Source organism: Salarias fasciatus, unplaced genomic scaffold (assembly GCF_902148845.1).
Source record: "Salarias fasciatus unplaced genomic scaffold, fSalaFa1.1, whole genome shotgun sequence".
In the NCBI taxonomy this organism is placed as follows: domain Eukaryota; kingdom Metazoa; phylum Chordata; class Actinopteri; order Blenniiformes; family Blenniidae; genus Salarias; species Salarias fasciatus.
In genome coordinates this window covers 338,591-359,633 of record NW_021941376.1, presented here as the reverse complement: position 1 = coordinate 359,633, position 21,043 = coordinate 338,591, and the positions used below count along the sequence as shown (strand labels likewise).

Below are 21,043 nucleotides of genomic sequence, written 5' to 3'. Positions count from 1 at the left end.
GCTGCCTCGTTCCTGTGTTTTTGGTGAGTACGTAGCTATATAACACGGTTAAAACATACAAAAAGTGAATTTTTCATGATACAGCCCCTTTAATTGAGTTCCAGTAGATTATGAAGTATTGATGAAACGACAACAAAGAAGGAAATGGTGATAAGATTTCTGTTAGATAGATAAAACTTTATTGGTCCCTTTGGAGTGAACCTGAGGGGAAGTGAATGTGAAAGCAGCACAGCACCAGCAGCGCCGTGTGTGAGGAGGAAAAGTTTTATAACTCCAGAGCTCAAGTTTCAGCTCTGTATCTGCTGCAGAGGTCAAATAGGAGCAATGGAGCAAGAAAGGTCAAAGGTCAGAACAGGCAAAGGCAGCTCTGGTGTAAAGGTTGGTGAGTGAAAGAGTCCAGAGCTGCAGATAAAACCATAAAATCACTGAAGTTTAACCGAGAGATTATCAGAGAGACGGAGAGAAACCGGACGAGGAACAGAGAACGAGAGGATGAATGACAGGATGAATCCATGAGAGCAGGGAATGAGCGGTGCAGCAGGGTCTCAGGTGGTTTTATTGGGTTTCAGGTTCAGCTGGGTCCACATGACAGAACCGAGCTGCTGTTGAATCACAGTCAATCAGCTGGAGGCGGATTTCCTGCTGCAGGTTTGTTCCTGGAGGATCTTCAGCCTGGAGTGAATCCATGAGCCGGGTCCCCGGGTCCCGGGAGCCCCCCCCCCCCCCGCCCCTCGGGGCCTGCAGGGGCCTACGGGGGCCTACAGGGGCCTACGGGGGCCTACAGGGCCTCAAACTCGTCGATCCTCTGCTTGGTGTTGCCCTGCCGGATCTGCCGGAGCGTCTTGTACTTGTCCCGGCCCACCCGGACGTTCTCGGCGTGCAGCAGGTCGTTCTGGGTCTTCATGCTGTCGTCTCGGGCGCCGGCCAGGTCAGAGGTCAGGGCCTGAGGAGGAACCAGGTTCCAGGTTAAAAACACAGGAGAACCCAGAACCACGAGCTCAGGAACCAGACCATATTAGTCCTGGTTCCAGACCAGGTCCTGGTCTCTGGCTCTGGTTCTTCTGGACCAGACTCTGATCTCTATATTGATTTGATTCCAGGGGTTAAAGTTCAGCATCAATCAGCCAATCACAGCTCCTCCTCTGTGACATGCTGGACCAATCACATTACATCTGGTTTACAGAGTCCAGTATGGAGACGACCTGTGGGAGGCGCCACGTTAGCCCCGCCCACCATTACATACAGCCAATGGTCTCTCCACTGTCAGCAGGGGGTCTATGTATCGTATGGCTGTGGTGGTCATGGACATGCTGTTATGCTGGTTCCGGGGTGGAGAGAGACGTGGTGATGGAGTCCCTCCCCCTGACTGGCTGTAGACCAGGCGCCAGCCTCCGCTCGTAAAACATGAAGATAATGCGGAAGTGCAAAAAAGATGCAATTCAAGAGAGATTCCAGCAGGGGGCGATGATGCTGGTTTCAAAAAGAGCCCGGTCCCACTGGAACCATTCAAAATGCTGATTTTCAGAGTGAAAATTAACATATAAAGCTCCGGTTTCAGAACTGGTTCTGGTCTCTGGCTCTGGTTTCTAGAACCTGCTGCTTCACCACACTCTGATTTTCACATGAATCATCTGTTGATTTTATTTTACCAGTTAAAGTTTTGCATAAATGGCCCTATCACAGCGCCCCCTCTGTCCACGTGATGCGGTCACATGATGGGCTGGACCAATCACATCACATCTGGCTTCAAATGTTCAACATGGAGACGTCCTGCTGGACTCGCTGAAGAACGGCGGTTGGGAACGCTGTGGGGACGTCACGAAAGGTCTGTCCATTGTATACAATCTACGCTGTAGACTAAAGTTCCCCTGACTGAGTGTGTGTGTGTGTCTGTGTGTGTGTGTGTGTGTGTGTGTGTGTGTCTGTGTGTGTGTGTGTGTGTGTGTGTGTGTGTGTGTGTGTGTGTGTGTGTGTGTGTGTGTGTGTGTGTGTGTGTGTGTCTGTGTGTGTGTGTGTGTGTGTGTGTGTGTGTGTGTGTGTGTGTGTGTGTGTGTGTGTGTGTGTGTGTGTGTCTGTGTCTGTGTGTGTGTGTGTGTGTGTGTGTGTGTGTGTGTGTGTGTGTGTGTGTGTGTGTGTGTGTCTGTGTGTCTGTGTGTGTGTGTGTCTGTGTGTGTGTGTGTGTGTGTGTGTGTGTCTGTGTGTGTCTGTGTGTGTGTGTGTGTGTGTGTGTCTGTGTGTGTGTGTCTGTGTGTGTGTGTGTGTCTGTGTGTGTGTGTGTGTGTGTGTGTGTGTGTGTGTGTGTGTGTGTGTGTCTGTGTGTGTGTGTGTGTGTGTGTGTGTGTGTGTGTGTGCCGCACCATGAGCTGCCTCTTCAGGCGCTCGCTCTTCTCGGCCTCCGTCAGCCGCTCCTCCTCGTGGTGGTCGTGGATCTCCGGCGTCTGCAGCTCGGCGCTGTAGGTGCTGTTCTCCTCGCTGTGCTCCTGGTCGCTCTCGTTCTCTGAGGAGGAGGAGGAGGAGGAAGAGGAGGAGGAGGCGGAGCGGGAGCGGGAGCGGGACTCAGGAACCTCCACCACCGTGGTGGTGATGGTGGTGGAGGACGTGACGGTGTAGAGCTCCTCCTGGGTCCTGACCAGATTCTCCTCCATGCTGACAGCCTGCGGGGGGGGGGTCAAATGAAGGTCATCAGTCCACGTCAAATCCGCCCTGTCCCCGTCTTCATGACTGGACGTAGCTGACGGAGGAGTCCCGGCTCCTCCTCCGTCATGCTCTGCTGTCCTCACAGCGAGGGGACCCCGGTTCGAGTCCGGCCGGAGGCGTCAGTGTGGTGACCCCACCTTGCTGTGCCAGCTGCTGGCCTCCTCCTCCTTGGCCCGGTTCACCTCCTCCAGCAGGGAGATCTTGGCGCTGTACTCCGCCAGCTCTGCAGCCTGCGGAGGGGCAGAGGTCAGAGGTCAGCGGGCGGAGCAGGAAGTGGCTATAGCGGGTGGAGCAGTAAGTGGTTCCAGCAGGCGGAGCAGGAAGTGAGCAGGAAGTGAGCAGGAAGTGAGCAGGAAGCAGCTCCAGTGGGTGAAGCAGGAAGTGAGCAGGAAGTGAGCAGGAAGTGAGCAGGAAGCAGCTCCAGTGGGTGAAGCAGGAAGTGAGCAGGAAGTGAGCAGGAAGCGGCTCCAGTGGGTGGAGCAGGAAGTGGTTCCAGCGGGCGGAGCAGGAAGTGAGCAGGAAATGAGCAGGAAGTGAGCAGGGAGCGGCTCCAGTGGGTGGAGCAGGAAGTGAGCAGGAAGCATCTCCAGTGGGTGAAGCAGGAAGTGAGCAGGAAGTGAGCAGGGAGCAGCTCCAGTGGGTGGAGCAGGAAGTGAGCAGGAAGTGTGCAGGAAGTGGCTCCAGCAAGCGGAGCAGGAAGTGAGCAGGAAGCAGCTCCAATGGGTGAAGCAGGAAGTGAGCAGGAAGTGAGTAGGGAGCAGCTCCCGTGGGTGGAGCAGGAAGTGAGCAGGAAGTGGCTCCAGCAAGCGGTGCAGGAAGTGAGGAGGAAGTGAGCAGGAAGTGAGCAGGGAGCGGCTCCAGTGGGTGGAGCAGGAAGTGAGCAGGAAGTGTGCAGGAAGTGGCTCCAGCAAGCGGAGCAGGAAGTGTGCAGGAAGTGGCTCCAGCAAGCGGAGCAGGAAGTGAGCAGGAAGCAGCTCCAGTGGGTGAAGCAGGAAGTGAGCAGGAAGTTAGCAGGGAGCAGCTCCAGTGGGTGGAGCAGGAAGTGAGCAGGAAGTGTGCAGGAAGTGGCTCCAGCAAGCGGAGCAGGAAGTGAGCAGGAAGTGAGCAGGGAGCGGCTCCAGTGGGTGAAGCAGGAAGTGAGCAGGAAGTGAGCAGGGAGCAGCTCCAGTGGGTGGAGCAGGAAGTGAGCAGGAAGTGGCTCCAGCAAGCAGAGCAGGAAGTGAGCAGGAAATGAGCAGGAAGTGAGCAGGGAGCGGCTCCAGTGGGTGGAGCAGGAAGTGAGCAGGAAGTGAGCAGGAAGTGAGCAGGGAGCGGCTCCAGTGGGTGGAGCATGAAGTGAGCAGGAAGTGTGCAGGAAGTGGCTCCAGCAAGTGGAGCAGGAAGTGAGCAGGAAGTGGCTCAAGCGGTCGGAGTCTCCAGCGGACGGAGGCTCTGGGACACGGCTTCACTCACCAGCTGCTCCTGGCTCTTCACCTGCTCCTCCGCCTGCCGGGCCAGCTCCTCCTTGGCCAGGATGGCCTCCAGCCGCTCCGCCTCCAGCCGGGCCGCCTCCTGCTCCGCCCTCCTGCGCTCCTCCTCCAGCCGGGCGGCCCGGTCCAGCTGCTCCTGCAGCTCTGAGGGACAGAAAGGTCTGTGAGACGGCGAGACGGAGAACGCCGCCGGGACGGCTTGAGGGGAGGACAGGAAGACGGCAGAGACAGTAGGACAGTAGAGACGGTAGAGATGGTAGAGACAGTAGAGATGGTAGAGACAGTAGAGATGGTAGAGACGGTAGAGATGGTAGAGACAATAGAGACAGTAGAGACAGTAGAGATGGTAGAGACGGTAGAGACGGTAGAGATGGTAGAGACGGTAGAGACGGTAGAGACAGTAGAGATGGTAGAGACAGTAGAGACAGTAGAGATGGTAGAGACAGTAGAGACAGTAGAGATGGTAGAGACGGTAGAGACGGTAGAGATGGTAGAGACGGTAGAGACGGTAGAGACAGTAGAGATGGTAGAGACAGTAGAGACAGTAGAGATGGTAGAGACAGTAGAGACAGTAGAGATGGTAGAGACGGTAGAGATGGTAGAGACAGTAGAGATGGTAGAGACAGTAGAGATGGTAGAGACGGTAGAGATGGTAGAGACAATAGAGACAATAGAGACAGTAGAGACGGTAGAGACGGTAGAGACGGTAGAGATGGTAGAGACGGTAGAGACGGTAGAGACAGTAGAGATGGTAGAGACAGTAGAGACAGTAGAGATGGTAGAGACAGTAGAGACAGTAGAGATGGTAGAGACGGTAGAGACGGTAGAGATGGTAGAGACAGTAGAGACGGTAGAGACGGTAGAGACGGTAGAGACAGTAGAGACAGTAGAGACGGTAGAGACGGTAGAGACTGCACTGCGCCTGTCGAACAACAACACTGTTTTCACATCGCTCTTTAACAGTCACTACCGACTGATGTTGTGGTCAGTACCGCCCACCAGGGGGCGATCTGTAGTACTTCGTCTCTGAAATGGACATGCTACTCTCAGATCCCTGAAGAAGGCTCACCACTGGTTGTCATGGAGACATGAACATTCTCGTGGACAGACCAGCTCAGGACTTTCTGCCACTGATCTCCCCTTTACTCTTGTACTGGCTGGACGAGGACGGCCGTCCCACACCAGAGGACCGGTCACAGAGATGGTCTCCGCTTTACAGTTCGTTTTGGACCTTAGAGAAGCGTGATAAAGACTGTCTGTCCTGTGAGGACATTGAGCAGAAGCATCCATATAAAACAAATCTCCGTAATCTAAAACGGGTAAAAAAAAGCTGCAGCGACAAGCCTTTTTTTCACGTTAAAAGAAAAGCAGAACTTATTCCTGAAGGAAAAAACCCAGTTTCAGTTTGAGTTTCTGTGCCGTGTTCTCTATGCGGGGGTTAAAGGTGGAGGGTCGTCAAGCCAGACACCAAGAACCTCCTCTGGAACACTTCCTTCATGAGTCCACTGGTGGACTCGTGCAGGAGGCCTCCTTCTTTGCTTTGGCAGCTGCTGGTCCACAGCAGGAAATCACAGTGTCGTCAGCGTAGAGCTGAATCCTGGCATCAGACACGTTTTGTCCTAGATCATTCATGTAAATAAAAAACAACAGGGGTCCCAATATTGACCCCTGTGGCGCCCCCTTGTGGACATTCTCAAAGTCAGAGCAGAGGCCATCATGCTGGATCCACTGAGTCCGGACGTCCAGATGGTTTGTGAACCGGGCAGCAGCGTCACCTGACGGGCCCAGGCAGAGAGCACGGTCTGGGGCGGTCTCTCTTCAGGCGGGTCTCCCTGCAGGTCCAGCCAAACCTCTACAGAGGATCCAGAATGCAGCAGGTCTGGTCTTCACCCGGTCCACAGAGCTCAGTCCTCCCCCGTTCCTCTCCTTCACTGGCTTCCAGCTGCAGCCAGGACTAGATCCAGAACTCTCCTCCTGGCTTCCAGAACCGTTACCTGGACTCGCTGATCCAGGTCTGCTCTCTACCTGGAGCTTCCAGCCCAGCTCGGCTCTAAACCTCCAGCCAGACTCTTCTCCTCTGTTGTTCCCAGATGGAGGATCAAAGTCCCAGACTCTGGTTCTGCCGAGTCCCGTTCTGCTTTAAGAGACAGTGGAAGACTCAGCTGTTCAGAGACACCGAGGGACTGAATCCCTCCAGCTTAGGGGAAGACCCAAAACCCAGCACTGAGTTACCACTGACTAAGTTGAGAAAAAAAAAGGGGGGGGGGGGGGGTTGGCACTTCTTCTGCAACTTGATGGCAACACCTTTGACCTTTGACCTTTGACCAATCACACTTGAAGCACTGTTGCACTCACTAAAGGTTTTTCCTCATGTCTGAATTCTTGCTTGTGTTGGACGTCGCTTTGACAAAAGCATCTGCTGAATGGAACGGTAGAACTGTAGACCCCTCCAGACCGGGGGTCTTCTTCCAGGTCTGCTGGTCTTTTGGTTTCGGCCACAACAGCAGAGCAGAAGGTTTGATTTTGACAAAGCGTCCCTCCTGTCGGCGCGTCTGTCCTCCGCTGGACTCCGTTTAACCTCAATAAGGCTTTTTTATTCAGCGTCCCACCGGTCCGTCCAAACATGGTCCTGTCTGAGTCCTGCTCTGCCTGGTCAGGCTCACAGGTGCCATGGCTGAGGACAGCTGAGGACAGGTGAGGACAGGTGAGGACAGGTGAGGACAGCTGAGGACAGCTGAGGACAGCTGAGGACAGGTGAGGACAGGTGAGGACAGCTGAGGACAGCTGAGGACAGCTGAGGACAGGTGAGGACAGGTGAGGACAGCTGAGGACAGCTCTAAAGGTCAGATAGGTTAACATGGGAGGCCATCAGAAGCTCCGTGCGCGGCGCTACCAGTGCGTTGTCGGCGTGAGCCTCGCTCTAACGTCTCATCGTCTCATCGTCTCATCGTCTCATCGTCTCATCGTCTCATCGTCTCACTGCTGTGGCTCAGTGGAAAGTCCTGGTCCACCGGTTCTGGTTTGATTCTGGTCGGAAATGATCCAGAACCACAGAGAAGGAGGAGAAGAACCGAAGAACCGAGAAGCTGCAGAGGGAGGGACGCTGCAGGGAACAGCCCGGCCAGCAGAGGGCAGCGAGGAGGCAGCAGCGTGTGTGTGTGCGTGTGTGTGTGTGTGTGTGTGTGTGTACCTCTCTCGGCTCTCTTGCTGGACTGTTGGTACTCGGACAGCTTCCTCACCAGGTCCTGCTTCTCCTCCTCCATCAGCTGCTTCTCCTTCTCCATGGCCTCCCGCTTCCGCTTCTCGCTCTCCAGCTGGTCCCTGCGGGCCCAGAGGACGCTCAGCTGTGTGTGTGTGTGTGTGTGCGTGCGTGCGTGTGTGAGTGTGTGTGTGTGTGTGTGTGTGTGTGTGTGTGTGTGTGTGTGTGTGTGTGTGTGTGTGCGTGCGTGCGTGTGTGTGTGTGTGTGTGTGTGTGTGTGTGTGTGTGCGTGTGTGTGTGCGTGTGTGTGCGTGCGTGTGTGTGTGTGTGTGTGTGCGTGCGTGTCTGTGTGTGCGTGCGTGTGTGTGTGTGTGTGTGTGTGTGTGTGTGTGTGTGTGCGCGTGTGTGTGTGTGTGTGCGTGCGTGTGTGTGTGTGTGTGCGTGCGTGTGTGTGTGTGCATGTGTGTGTGTGCGTGTGTGTGTGTGACCTCTCCAGCTTCTTCTGCAGGCGCTCCTCCTTGGCCTGGGCCCTCATCTGCTGCACCTCGATGCTGTCGGGTTTGCGGCGCCGCATGTAGAGCTCGTGGTTCCCGATGCACAGCTGCAGGATCCGCTTGTTGATCCGCAGCCGCGGAGCGTAGAAGATGAACTCCTGCAGCAGGAGAGCGCACGTCAGGGAGTGAGTGAGGGAGTGAGAGAGTGAATAAGAGGTGAGTGAGTGAGTTTTAAGCTGTTTCCTCTAAACTTCTTCAGATCAGCTGGTTTTCCTCATGCAGCCGTTTCGCCGTACAGCCCAGGTTTGGTTCTCTTCAGGTCTGTTGTGGCTGAACGGGATTGGCCGCTGTGAGTCATGTGACCTGGTGCGTTCAGACTCACCGGAGACTTCCTGTCGATGGGCTTGATGACGAACTTCTTGTCGTTGAAGGAAATGTTTCTGATCTCGCTCCAGGGAAATCCAATCTTAGGAGACAGCCTGAGAGGAAACAAGAGGACGGGCGTCAGAGCAGGAGGCACGACAGCGGGGTCAACGACCTCCACGACAGCGGGGTCAACGACCTCCACGACAGCGGGGTCAACGACCTTCATGAGAACTGGATCAACGACCTTCAGAATCAACACGCATCAAATGTTATTAGAGCCGGCAGAGAGGAGAGCCGGGGCCGATGACCCGCCGGACGTCCCTCCTGTCAGCTGAGCGATCAGAAACACTACAAACATGACGTCAGAGGTCAGAGGTCAGAGGTCGAGCCAGGATGAAGCCCTGTTCCCGGGTGACGCCGACAGACGTACTTGTCCTCCTTCTCGTAGATGTTGAGCCCCAGAGCGTCCACGCCCAGCCACAGCTCCGTGCCCTTCTTGTTCTTGATCTCGAAGAAGTTGACGCCGTACATCTCCAGGTCCTGGGCGATCTTCAGGTACTCCATCATGGCGTCCTCCCTGGGGGGACCAGACAGGGACACGCTCGTTTCCACGGAAACAGCTGGTCCTCTGCTACCGGCTGAGACTAAAGACCCGACATGAACAAACCCGGGTAAGACCTGGACAGGACCAGAGTCTGAGACCAGTCCCAACATGCTGATGTGTCCATCATCATCGTCATCATCGTCATCATCATCATCATCGCTGTCATCATCATCACCACCATCATAATAATAATGCATTGGTTTTATACAGCGCCTTTCAGGACACTCAGAGACGCTTCACACTGCATTCTTCTTTCTCTCCACACTGGGTGGAGGTGAGCTGCTGCTGTAGCCACAGCTGTCCTGGGGGGGGCAGACTGACGGAAGCGAGGCTGCCAGTCTGCACCATCGGCCCCTCCCACCACCAACCATTCACTCTCACAACTTTCATACTAGGCAAGGTGGGTGAAGTGTCTTGCCCAAGGACACAACGAAAGTTTTACGCCTGCGGGAGCGGGGATCGAACCGCCAACCTTCCGGTTATAAGACGACCTGCTCTACCACCTGAGCTGCTGTCGCCTCATCACCATCATCACCACCATCGCCACCATCGCCATCCTCACATCATCATCACCATAATCATCACCACCATCTTTATCATCATCATCACCATTATCTTCATCATCACCATCATCACCACAATCGCCATCCTCACATCATCATCACCATTTTCATCATCATCATTACCATCGTCATCTTCATCACCACCATCATCATCATTATCAAAATCATCATCATCACCATAATCATCACCACCATCTTTATCATCACCATTATCATCATCATCATCATCATCAAAACCATCAATATCATAATCATCATCATCACCACTGTAGTCACCCTCCCTCTCTCTCTCTCTCTCTCTCTCCCTCTCTCTCCCTCTCTCCCTCTCTCTCTGACTCTCTCTCTCTCTCTCTCTCTCTCTCTCTCTCTCCCTCTCTCCCTCTCTCTCTGACTCTCTCTCTCTCTCTCTCTCTCTCTCTCTCTCTCCCTCTCTCCCTCTCTCTCTCTCTCTGTCTCTCTCCCTCTCCCTCTCCCTCTCTCTCTCTCTCATGGCTGAAACATTATTCCAGAGTTATGGCGACCCTTCAGGAGTGGCAGTATGACCCCCCCGTCCCCGGCCCCCCACTGGGACTCACTTCAGCATGGAGCCGTGCTCTTTGTGCCAGATCTGGATCCGGTCCTCCCACTGCTCCTTGGTCAGCTTGTGCTGGTCCAGAACCCTGAGAGCGAGACGAGCCGTCGGTCAGTCTGCAGCCCGTTCTGTCCCTGGATGGACTCTTCGCAGGCCGAACACCGGGCCGTCATGTGACAGTCAGACATCTGAAGGGCCAATCGGTGGTCACTATGGGGAAGTATCTATGAACTGATTGGCTGCTGTCCTCTGATGTCATCAACACACATCTGGACTCGGGGTGACTTTTACAGCCGACTGTGCACTGAAGGTCACTTCTGACTGTCTAACAGAACGAGGCTCCAGACCTTGACCCTAGTGTCAGGGGTCAGGGCTAGAGGTCAGGGCTAGAAGGAGAAGGGTTAGAGGTTAGAGGTCATGGCAGAGTGTTTCAGTGAGGTTGAGGGTTCGACTACAGTGAACATCAGATATTTTAGACGAGCATCAGAGTAACGAGGAGGACGTCCAGAGAGGACTGAGTTTGAGCAAAGCGCCAACCTCTGCTGGTAAAACATGACGGGGTGGGTCAGACAGAGCGGGTCTGATGCTCCACCCGGGCGGGGCGGGTCTGACCTCTCACCTTTTGGGCAGCAGGCGCTCCGACAGCAGGTAGCCTGAGTTGTGCACGAACTTGTTGAACTCGCCGTACTTGGCCTGCACGGCGTAGGAGGCCAGCAGCACGGCGGACTCCGGGGGGCAGTAGACCTCCTCCTGCAGGATGTCCTCCTTCACCTGCATGAAGAACAGCCTCCGGGTGACGTCCTGGATCAGCTCCTCCGTCACGTCCTCCGGGTAGAACTTGGCCCTCAGTTTGAACTGCAGGGGAGTCTCTCTCCTCACATCCTGAACCATCACCTGCACAGGTGAGCCAGAGACACCTGGTCAGAGCAGGAGGAGGAGGAGGAGGAGGAAGAGGAGGAGGAGGAGGAGGAGGAGGAGGAGGAGGAAAGAGAGGAGGAGGAGGAGGAGGAGGAGGAGGAGGAGGAGGAGGAAAGAGAGGAGGAGGAGGAGGAGGAGGAGGAGGAGGAGGAGGAGGAGGAAAGAGAGGAGGAGGAGGAGGAGGAGGAGGAGGAAGAGGAGGAGGAGGAGGAGGAGGAGGAAAGAGAGGAGGAGGAAGAGGAAAGAGAGGAGGAGGAGGAGGAAAGAGAGGAGGAGGAGGAGGAGGAAAGAGAGGAGGAGGAGGAGGAGGAGGAAAGAGAGGAGGAGGAGGAGGAGGAAGAAGAGGAGGAGGAGGAGGAAAGAGAGGAGGAGGAGGAGGAGGAGGAGGAGGAAAGAGAGGAGGAGGAGGAGGAGGAGGAAAGAAAGGAGGAGGAGGAAAGAGAGGAGGAGGAAGAGGAGGAGGCGGAGGAGGAGGAGGAGGAGGAGGAGGAAAAAGAGGAGGAGAAGGAAAGAGAGGAGGAGGAAGAGGAGGAGGAGGAGGAGGAGGAGGAGAAGGAGGAGGAGGAAAGAGAGGAGGAGGAAAGAGAGGAGGAGGAGGAGGAGGAGGAGGAAAAAGAGGAGGAGGAGGAGGAGGAGGAGGAGGAGGAGGAGGAGGAGGAAAGAGAGGAGGAGGAGGAAAGAGAGGAGGAGGAAGAGGAGGAGGAGGAGGAGGAGGAAAGAGAGGAGGAGGAAGAGGAGGAGGAGGAGGAGGAGGAGGAAAGAGAGGAGGAGGAGGAAAGAGAGGAGGAGGAAGAGGAGGAGGAAGAGGAGGAGGAGGAGGAGGAGGAAGAAGAGGAGGAGGAGGAAAGAGAGGAGGAGGAGGAGGAGGAGGAGGAGGAGGAGGAGTAGGATGAAGAGCAGGAGGAGGAGATTGAGGAGGAGGAGGGGGGTTCAGGTCTGGGTCAGAGTCCAGGTCCAGGTCTGGGTTCAGGTCTGGACCTTCCTCCAGGCTTGTTATCGGCCCCTCACTTAAACTCTCCAGTCAGGGTTTGTCTGTTTCCACATTCTCTATGTTAAACACCAACAGTCAGAACAGTCGTAACTACAACATGAACAGTAATAACAACAGTCAGAACAGTCGTAACTACAACATGAACAGTAATAACAACAGTCAGAACAGTCGTAACTACAACATGAACAGTAATAACAACAGTCAGAACAGTCGGAATAACAAAACAACAACAACACGAACAGTGACAAAAACAGTAATAACTACGATAACAACAGCAGTCATAACAACAATAACAGTAATATCAACAGTCAGAACAGGAGTAACTACAACACTAACAGTGACGCCGACAGTAGCAACAACACTGAGAGTCTCAGTCATAACAACAGTCGCTCAGTCACAGTCGGATCACCTTCTTCTCCGGGCTCAGCCAGCTGTAGAACCCTCTGGCGTCCATAAACAGCAACCCGAAGAACCAGGTCTCCCGCAGGCCGATGGTCCGGGCCACCTGGGCAGGGAGCAGGAAGGGCACGACCTTTGACCCCTTCATCTCACCTCACTTCAAGACAAGCTGTCTGTAAGACTGTGGAGTTTCCATGTTCTCCCAGGGCATCGGGGGGTTCCGTCCAAAGACGTGTGTGTGTGTGTGTGTGTGTGTGTGTGTGTGTGTGTGTGTGTGTGTGTGTGTGTGTGTGTGTGTGTGTGTGTGTGTGGTCCTAACCTGGTCGAACAGCTGCTTCCCCGTGGTGTTGGGGTGGAAGGAGAACTCCAGTTCAGCGTCCATGGTGGTGACGCGAACGTGAACCTGCAGCCGAGGAAGGAGGGAAGGAGGGATGAAGGGAGGGAGGAAGGGAGGAGGGAAGGGAGGGAGGAAGGGAGGAGGGAAGGAAGGGAGGGAGGGAGGGAGGGAGGGAGGAGGGAGGAAGGGAGGGAGGAAGGGAGGAGGGAAAGAAGGAGGTAGGAGGGAAGGAAGGAAGGAGGTAGGAGGAAAGGAAGGGAGGGAGGGAGGGAGGAGGGAAGGAAGGGAGGGAGAGAAGGAGGGAGGAGGGAAGGAAGGGAGGGAGGGAGGTAGGAGGGAAGGAAGGGAGGGAGGGAGGGAGGAGGGAAGGAAGGGAGGGAGAGAAGGAGGGAGGAGGGAAGGAAGGAAGGAGGTAGGAGGGAAGGAAGGGAGGGAGGGAGGGAGGAAGGGAGGAAGGAAGGGAGGAAGGGAAGGAGGGAGGAAGTCACATGATCAGTCTGATTGACCCTAAAGACAAACACCTTGACCTCCAGCTGCTCAGTTGCTGAGGCTCATTATTCATCAACCATAATTACTCTGTAATCTCAGTAGACTTTGGACTGCACACACACACACACTCACACACACACACACACACACACACACACACACACACACACACACACACACACACACACACTAAAATAAGAAAACACTCCCTGCCACCAAGTCGCCTTTAGACTCTATTGTTACATAACACCAGGACCTTTCCCAAAGTCAGATCCAGAGCAGGACTAACAGGGCCGACCTGGGTCTGCAGACCACATGAGACCTGGGTCTGCAGACCACATGAGACCTGGGTCTGCAGGCCACATGAGACCTGGGTCTGCAGACCACAGGAGACCTGGGTCTGCAGACCACACGAGACCTGGGTCTGCAGACCACACGAGACCTGGGTCTGCAGGCCACACGAGACCTGGGTCTGCAGACCACACGAGACCTGGGTCTGCAGACCACATGAGACCTGGGTCTGCAGACCACATGAGACCTGGGTCTGCAGACCACATGAGACCTGGGTCTGCAGACCACATGAGACCTGGGTCTGCAGACCACAGGAGACCTGGGTCTGCAGACCACACGAGACCTGGGTCTGCAGACCACACGAGACCTGGGTCTGCAGACCACACGAGACCTGGGTCTGCAGACCACACGAGACCTGGGTCTGCAGACCACAGGAGACCTGGGTCTGCAGACCACAGGAGACCTGGGTCTGCAGACCACAGGAGACCTGGGTCTGCAGAACACACAGGTCCTGCTGCAGTTACAGAACTGCATCATGAGGTGACCCTGCAGCAGGCCCCCCCCCCAACCCCCCCCCCGCCCCCCCCGCCCCGCCCCGCCCCGCCCCGGGTCAGAAAGATGAAGTGGGTGAGACTGGAGCTTAAACAACCCGTCAACAAGCCTGCAGATGTTTCTGAACATCCACACAGTGAGGGAACATCTGGACCTCCGGCTGACGTCACCACCACCACAGAAGAAGAATCAGTCGCTCGGTCGGTGGAGACAAACGTCTCCAGGTCGACTTGAAGCTCAGAGTCTGAAGTGACTGCTGCTCCAGCTGACAGGGCGTCGCCATGACAACCCCTCCATGACCCTCCATGACCCCTCCATGACCCCTTCCCCTCAGTTTCCATGGCGACGGGGAGGAGCGGCTGTGTCTGATCACAGTTGATGAAACATTCAGGACAAAGTGTTTCCTTTGTCTTCAGTCAGACTGACGATCCATGAGTCACCGCCGGATTCCAGCCCTGATATTCCAGAACCAGGCGACAGACGTGTGTGTGCGTGCGTGCGTGCATGTGTGTGTGAGTGTGTGTGTGTGTGTGTGGGCTGGAGCCGGTTACATTTCTGTCAGGAATGTGAGGAACACGGGTCAAACTCTACCTGCAGTTAATGAGTAAATGTCAAGACGGAGCTCTGCCTCTGGGAAAACGCCTCTGAGGCAGAGAACAGAGAACCCAACAAAGACCCAGGTTCAATCAGTGACCGGAGCCACCGGAACCGACCGGCGCTGCCTGCCAGAACCGACCGGCGCTGCCAGAACCGACCAGCGGCGCCAGAACCGACCGGAGCGACCCGCAGGGTTTCAAACGCTGCTTCTGGTTGTTGGAGCAGGAAAAGCTTTAAAGATCCTGAAGAGCAGCAGAATCCCTCCAGGCAGAGTGGAGGACAGGGGGACAGGGGACGGGGACAGGGACAGGGGACAGGGGACGGGGACGGGGACGGGGACAGGGGACGGGGACGGCGGCGGGCGGAGGTTCTGCGGTCCTACCGTTTTGGGCATGGCGGCAGGGCGGTGGAGCTCGGCGGTAGAGTGTTCCCCAGGCGGTCCCAGGCGGCAGTGGCGACTCGCAGCGCTCCTTCGTCTGATAAGGAAGGCGCCGCGCTCCGGCAGGCTGGCTCAAGGGCAGGGCAGGGCGGCGACCTTTGAACCGGGCGTCGGAGGACCGGGTGACGGAGCGGCTCCGCCCACTCGCGGCCGCCTGGCTCAGCACCTGCACAGGTGCGACCTTCGGTCGGAGCGCACGGGGACGTTCACTGGTGTCAGCTGACCGGGGTCTGCAGCCGCACAGGGATCCGCGCTGATCCGGTGGATCCAGTCAGAGGGATCACTACTGCCTGAACAGCCGCCGCTGCTGCAGCGGCTCTGGCGCGGCAGGCGGAGGCTCCCGACCTTTATCTGAGACCTTTGACCTTAATCGCGGTTATCTAACCACAATAAAACGATTCAGGCGCTACTAAAGAGAAATGGATCTGATCGCACAGCTGATCGCTCCGGATCACGTCAACCTCTCACCTGCAACCCGCTGTCAAAACACCAGACCAGCTGGGCGGGGCGGCCGTCCAGAACATTATGACCACTGACAGGTGGAGTCAGCAGGACAGGCTCCTTATCACTGTGTGTGTGTGTGTGTGTGTGTGTGTGTGTGTGTGTGTGTGTGTGTGTGTGTGCGTGTGAGTTTCACAATAAGAGCACGTCCGCAGCTTGTATGGATTTTCCTGCTCAGTTTTGATTAAAGGGGTGAAATGAAGGAGAAGAAGTCTGATCCCCGGATGAAGGAGCCGATCAGCTGGGATCAGACTGGATCCGGTATCTGAGTGGGATCAGATGTGATCATATTGGATCTGGGATCTGAGTGGGATCAAACTGGATCCCGGATCTGTGTGGATCCAGCAGCAGTCAGGAGGCCTGAAGCGTCTGACCGGCTCCGTCCTGCTCTTTCCATCACTGTGCTAGACCTAAACCAAGACCAGGACCGGTTCAGCTCCAGACCGAGACCAAGAAAAGTTTTGAGTTTTTTCCATCTTGAGTTGTAGAACAGCGGCACCCCCCCACCACACACACACACACACACACACACACACACACACACACACACACACACACACACACACACACACACACACACACACACACACACACACACACACACACACACACACACACCATGACATAGATCATAGATCATCAACAGATGTAGAAATTCAATGTGATTGGTGTCTTGTCTCATATTGTCACACAGCAACGTGAATCATTTAGATTACTGTTTAGATTACTGTAGTGTTTCCTGTTTGTAATTTATTCTGTGAAGCGTCATATGTTCAGTTTTATTATCAATAATTAAACATGATCTTAAAGTTCCATAAAGAGGGAATCCTTCTTTGAGTTCTTTGACATATTTAAACCTGTTTTGTTCTAAAGTAATGTCTAAAGGTAAAAAAGCAGCTACTTTGTCCAGTAATTAGTTACTTTTAAAATACTGTAACTCCATTACTTTTTTGAAGAAGTAAATAGTAATAACTACAACTAATTACTTAAAGGGACTTAAGGCAACTTTAGAAAATCCAAAACAAAGGTTCTTTTCCAAAGACCAGGGAGGTATTTAGTTATTGACCTGACGGTTTCGGCAGCTGTCAGCTGTCTTCTTCAGAGAGTCACGTGATGTCTCCCTGGTCTTTGGAAAAGAACCTTTGTTTTGGATTATAACTTGGAAGACCAATGAAACTTTTTGGCCTAACTTTAGAAAATGTACCTCAGTGCTGCCGCAGTGGGCGCTGTGGGGAACTGCAGCCAGCAGCCGAGGCGGCACGGGAGCGCCACAAACACTGCAGACTGTCCGCCCTCAGCGCTGCACCGGGGAGGCTCCTGCTGTTTTCACTGCAGGACCACAGCGCATTATGTGATTTTTGTCAGCATCCGTTTTCACTCCCAAATGCAGCTGAAGTTCCCTCCGTGAATCAAACGCAGATCCAATATTCATTATTTGAAATTCAGCCCGGGAGCTGCGTTTGGAGACTCGTTTTATCCGACAATATGAGGAGCGGGGGTGGGGGGGGCAGAATAGACCCCACCGGCCGTTCGGGAAACCTCCTGAACCTCCCGATGGCCACCCCGCCGCATACAGCGTCAGTTTACATCACATCCCCACGATTGCGCGGGAAATTCGGACCCTGAACTGCAACAAATCCTGTATAAGGCAACAGACACGCGGATCGGCCTGTGAGTTTAGCTTTCTAAAGCTTCACGACCCGTCAGCGCTGAATAAACTGGAGATGCAGGTGTCCTTTTCACAAATCTTGCCTTAAGTCCCTTTAATTACTGGCTGGTTACCATCACCTGGTTACCATCACCTGGTTACCATCACCTGGTTACCATCACCTGGGGCGACAGCAGCTCAGATGGTAGAGCAGGTTGTCTCATAACCGGAAGGTTGACGGTTCGATCCCTGTCCCTAATCAAGGCACTTCACCCACCTCGCCTCAGTATGAGAGCAGTGAGTGAAGGGGTGGAGGTGGGAGGGGCCGAGGGCGCCAGGCTGCCCCCCCCAGGGCAGCTGTGGCTACAGCAGCAGCTCAGCTCCCACCCGGGATGGAGAGGATGAGTGACGCAGTGTGAAGCGTCTGAGTGTCCAACAAAGCGCTGTACAAAACCAATGCATCATCATCAGCTGGTTACCTTTAGTGGCTGGTTATCATCAGCTGGTTACCTTTAGTGGCTGGTTATCATCAGCTGGTCAAGTCTTCAGGATGACTAGTAGCTGGTTACCGGTTAGCGTGAGGCTGCATCACCTCACAGGTTAGTTTAATGGATCTAAACCCTCCAATCCGGTCGTCTCTGAACCTCCAGACCTCCAGGCCGCCACTAAACCAGCAGCCTGACCTCCAGGTGACCTCCAGGTGACCTCCAGGACCCCGGCTGGTTAAATCTCACCTCTGACGGGTTCCTCCGGCCTGAGGTCCCGGTTCTTCTGACCCCCGTCCTGCTTCAGGATCTGTGGCGCCATGTCGCCCACCATGGGGGACCTGGTTCTGAAGGTTCCTTCATAGATCCGGTACAGAGACTCCAGCTGCTCCGCGGTCAGACAGGACTGAGGACGAGAACCCAGAGAACCCAGAGAACACAGAGAACCCAGAGAACCCGGAGAACCCAGAGAACCTGGAGAACCCAGAGAACCCAGAGAACACGGAGAACCCAGAGAACCCGGAGAACCCAGAGAACCCGGAGAACACGGAGAACCCAGAGAACACGGAGAACACTGAGGCAGACTGAGGACGAGAACCCGGAGAACCCGGAGAACACGGAGAACCCAGAGAACACGGAGAACACTGAGGCAGACTGAGGACGAGAACCCGGAGAACCCGGAGAACACGGAGAACCCGGAGAACCCAGAGAACACGGAGAACCCAGAGAACCCAGAGAACCCAGAGAACCCGGAGAACCCAGAGAACCCGGAGAACCCAGAGAACACGGAGAACCCAGAGAACACTGAGAAAACGGAGAACCCAGGGAACACGGAGAACACTGAGGCAGACTGAGGACGAGAACCCGGAGAACCCGGAGAACACTGAGAAAACGGAGAACCCAGGGAACACGGAGAACCCGGAGAACACAGAGAACCCGGAGAACCCAGAGAACACGGAGAACCCAGAGAACACGGAGAACCCAGAGAACCCGGAGAACCCAGAGAACACGGAGAACCCAGAGAACCCGGAGAACCCAGAGAACCCGGAGAACCCAGAGAACACTGAGAACACGGAGAACACTGAGCACTAATTACAACGGATCTTAATGAGTTCATAGATTTTTAAACTGATGCTGAAAAACACAAAAACAACACAACATAAAAAACAAGAGTAAACAACAAAAGACAACAAAATGCAAAGAAAAACAACACAATCGGATTGTTTTCATGTTTCATTTTGACTGAGTTTCTCTGAGTGAATTCTACATTGTGAAGTTAAATTTCTTCACTTTCTCAGAAGTGATGAGGAACAAGAAGTTAACTAGCTAACTAACTAACTAACTAACTAGCTAGCTAGCTAACCAAAGCTAACTGTGTGTAGCAGCAGCTGTTGCTGATCTGGAGGAATCTGGAGGAATCTGGAGGAATCTGGAGGAATCTGGAGGAGGGGCGGTTTGGCGACACGCTGCTGAGCTGAGAGCAAAGTCCTGAACCTGCTGCTTTATCTGAGCTCTGAACCCAGGGACTCGACCCGGGCGCCCCGGGCGGGGCCGGGCGGCGGGGCATCCACTGACTCACCGTGTCCCACGTCAGGGCCGACGGCTCCAGCCAGGGAGCTGTAGGGGGCGCCCTTCCCTTAGAACGCTGCTGGGTGACAGGGTGAATTCATACAAGACTTATTTCCATAAAACAGGAAACAGGATTGAATTTCTCCCTTCTGGCTCTCAGACCACAGACCCAGACCTCATGGACCAGGACCACAGACCTCATGGACCAGGACCACAGACCTCATGGACCAGGACCACAGACCTCATGGACCAGGACCACAGACCTCATGGACCAGGACCACAGGCCTCATGGACCAGGACCACAGGCCTCATGGACCAGGACCAGGACCACAGACCTCATGGACCAGGACCACAGACCTCATGGACCTGGACCACAGACCTCATGGACCAGGACCACAGGCCTCATGGACCTGGACCACAGACCTCATGGACCTGGACCACAGGCCTCATGGACCAGGACCACAGACCTCATGGACCTGGACCACAGGCCTCATGGACCAGGACCACAGGCCTCATGGACCAGGACCACAGGCCTCATGGACCAGGACCACAGACCTCATGGACCAGGACCACAGGCCTCATGGACCAGGACCAGGACCACAGACCTCATGGACCAGGACCACAGGCCTCATGGACCAGGACCAGGACCACAGACCTCATGGACCTGGACCACAGGCCTCATGGACCAGGACCACAGACCTCATGGACCAGGACCACAGGCCTCATGGACCAGGACCACAGACCTCATGGACCAGGACCAGGACCACAGACCTCATGGACCTGGACCACAGGCCTCATGGACCAGGACCACAGACCTCATGGACCTGGACCACAGGCCTCATGGACCAGGACCACAGGCCTCATGGACCAGGACCACAGCCTCATGGACCAGGACCACAGGCCTCATGGACCAGGACCAGGACCACAGGCCTCATGGACCAGGACCACAGGCCTCATGGACCAGGACCACAGACCTCATGGACCAGGACCACAGGCCTCATGGACCAGGACCAGGACCACAGACCTCATGGACCAGGACCACAGGCCTCATGGACCAGGACCAGGACCACAGACCTCATGGACCTGGACCACAGGCCTCATGGACCAGGACCACAGACCTCATGGACCAGGACCACAGGCCTCATGGACCAGGACCACAGGCCTCATGGACCAGGACCACAGGCCTCATGGACCAGGACCAGGACCACAGGCCTCATGGACCAGGACCACAGGCCTCATGGACCAGGACCACAGACCTCATGGACCAGGACCACAGGCCTCATGGACCAGGACCAGGACCACAGACCTCATGGACCAGGACCACAGGCCTCATGGACCAGGACCAGGACCACAGACCTCATGGACCTGGACCACAGGCCTCATGGACCAGGACCACAGACCTCATGGACCAGGACCACAGGCCTCATGGACCAGGACCACAGACCTCATGGACCAGGACCAGGACCACAGACCTCATGGACCTGGACCACAGGCCTCATGGACCAGGACCACAGACCTCATGGACCTGGACCACAGGCCTCATGGACCAGGACCACAGGCCTCATGGACCAGGACCACAGGCCTCATGGACCAGGACCACAGGCCTCATGGACCAGGACCAGGACCACAGGCCTCATGGACCAGGACCACAGGCCTCATGGACCAGGACCACAGACCTCATGGACCAGGACCACAGGCCTCATGGACCAGGACCACAGGCCTCATGGACCAGGACCACAGGCCTCATGGACCAGGACCAGGACCACAGGCCTCATGGACCAGGACCACAGGCCTCATCATGCTATCTTATGACTGCTGGACCTCAGAGGTTCCCTGCAGCTCTCTGGCGCCCCCCACAGGAGGA

General features: G+C 55.3%; 1 protein-coding gene across 2 annotated transcripts; it reads right to left on the bottom strand.

Annotated features, from left to right (window-relative positions):
• Positions 1 to 211: 211 nt before the first annotated feature.
• Positions 212 to 18,100, bottom strand: LOC115385244 (ezrin-like). 2 transcript variants are annotated; one of them, XM_030087210.1, is made up of 13 exons: positions 17,860 to 18,100; positions 12,591 to 12,674; positions 12,282 to 12,377; positions 10,583 to 10,857; positions 9,968 to 10,051; positions 8,656 to 8,802; positions 8,242 to 8,338; positions 7,854 to 8,017; positions 7,357 to 7,487; positions 4,150 to 4,310; positions 2,835 to 2,927; positions 2,358 to 2,654; positions 212 to 943 (listed from the first exon to the last, which is right to left on the bottom strand). In XM_030087210.1, the coding sequence occupies exons 2-13, from the start codon at positions 12,651 to 12,653 to the stop codon at positions 779 to 781; spliced, it is 1,773 nt and encodes a 590-aa protein (XP_029943070.1). In that variant the 5' UTR covers positions 12,654 to 12,674; positions 17,860 to 18,100; the 3' UTR covers positions 212 to 778. The 2 variants fall into 2 exon arrangements, with proteins under 2 accessions (XP_029943070.1, XP_029943069.1); XM_030087209.1 differs by lacking the exon at positions 17,860 to 18,100 and adding an exon at positions 14,920 to 14,948.
• Positions 18,101 to 21,043: the final 2,943 nt, after the last annotated feature.

Excerpts from the sequence above, each read along its gene's own strand:
- LOC115385244 (XM_030087209.1), bottom strand. Across the intron at positions 12,378-12,590 it reads GGAAGCAGCTGTTCGACCAG|GTGGCCCGGACCATCGGCCT; the intron begins GTTAGGACCACA and ends CTCCCTGCCCAG. Across the intron at positions 7,488-7,853 it reads CTGCAGAAGAAGCTGGAGAG|GGACCAGCTGGAGAGCGAGA; the intron begins GTCACACACACA and ends CTGGGCCCGCAG.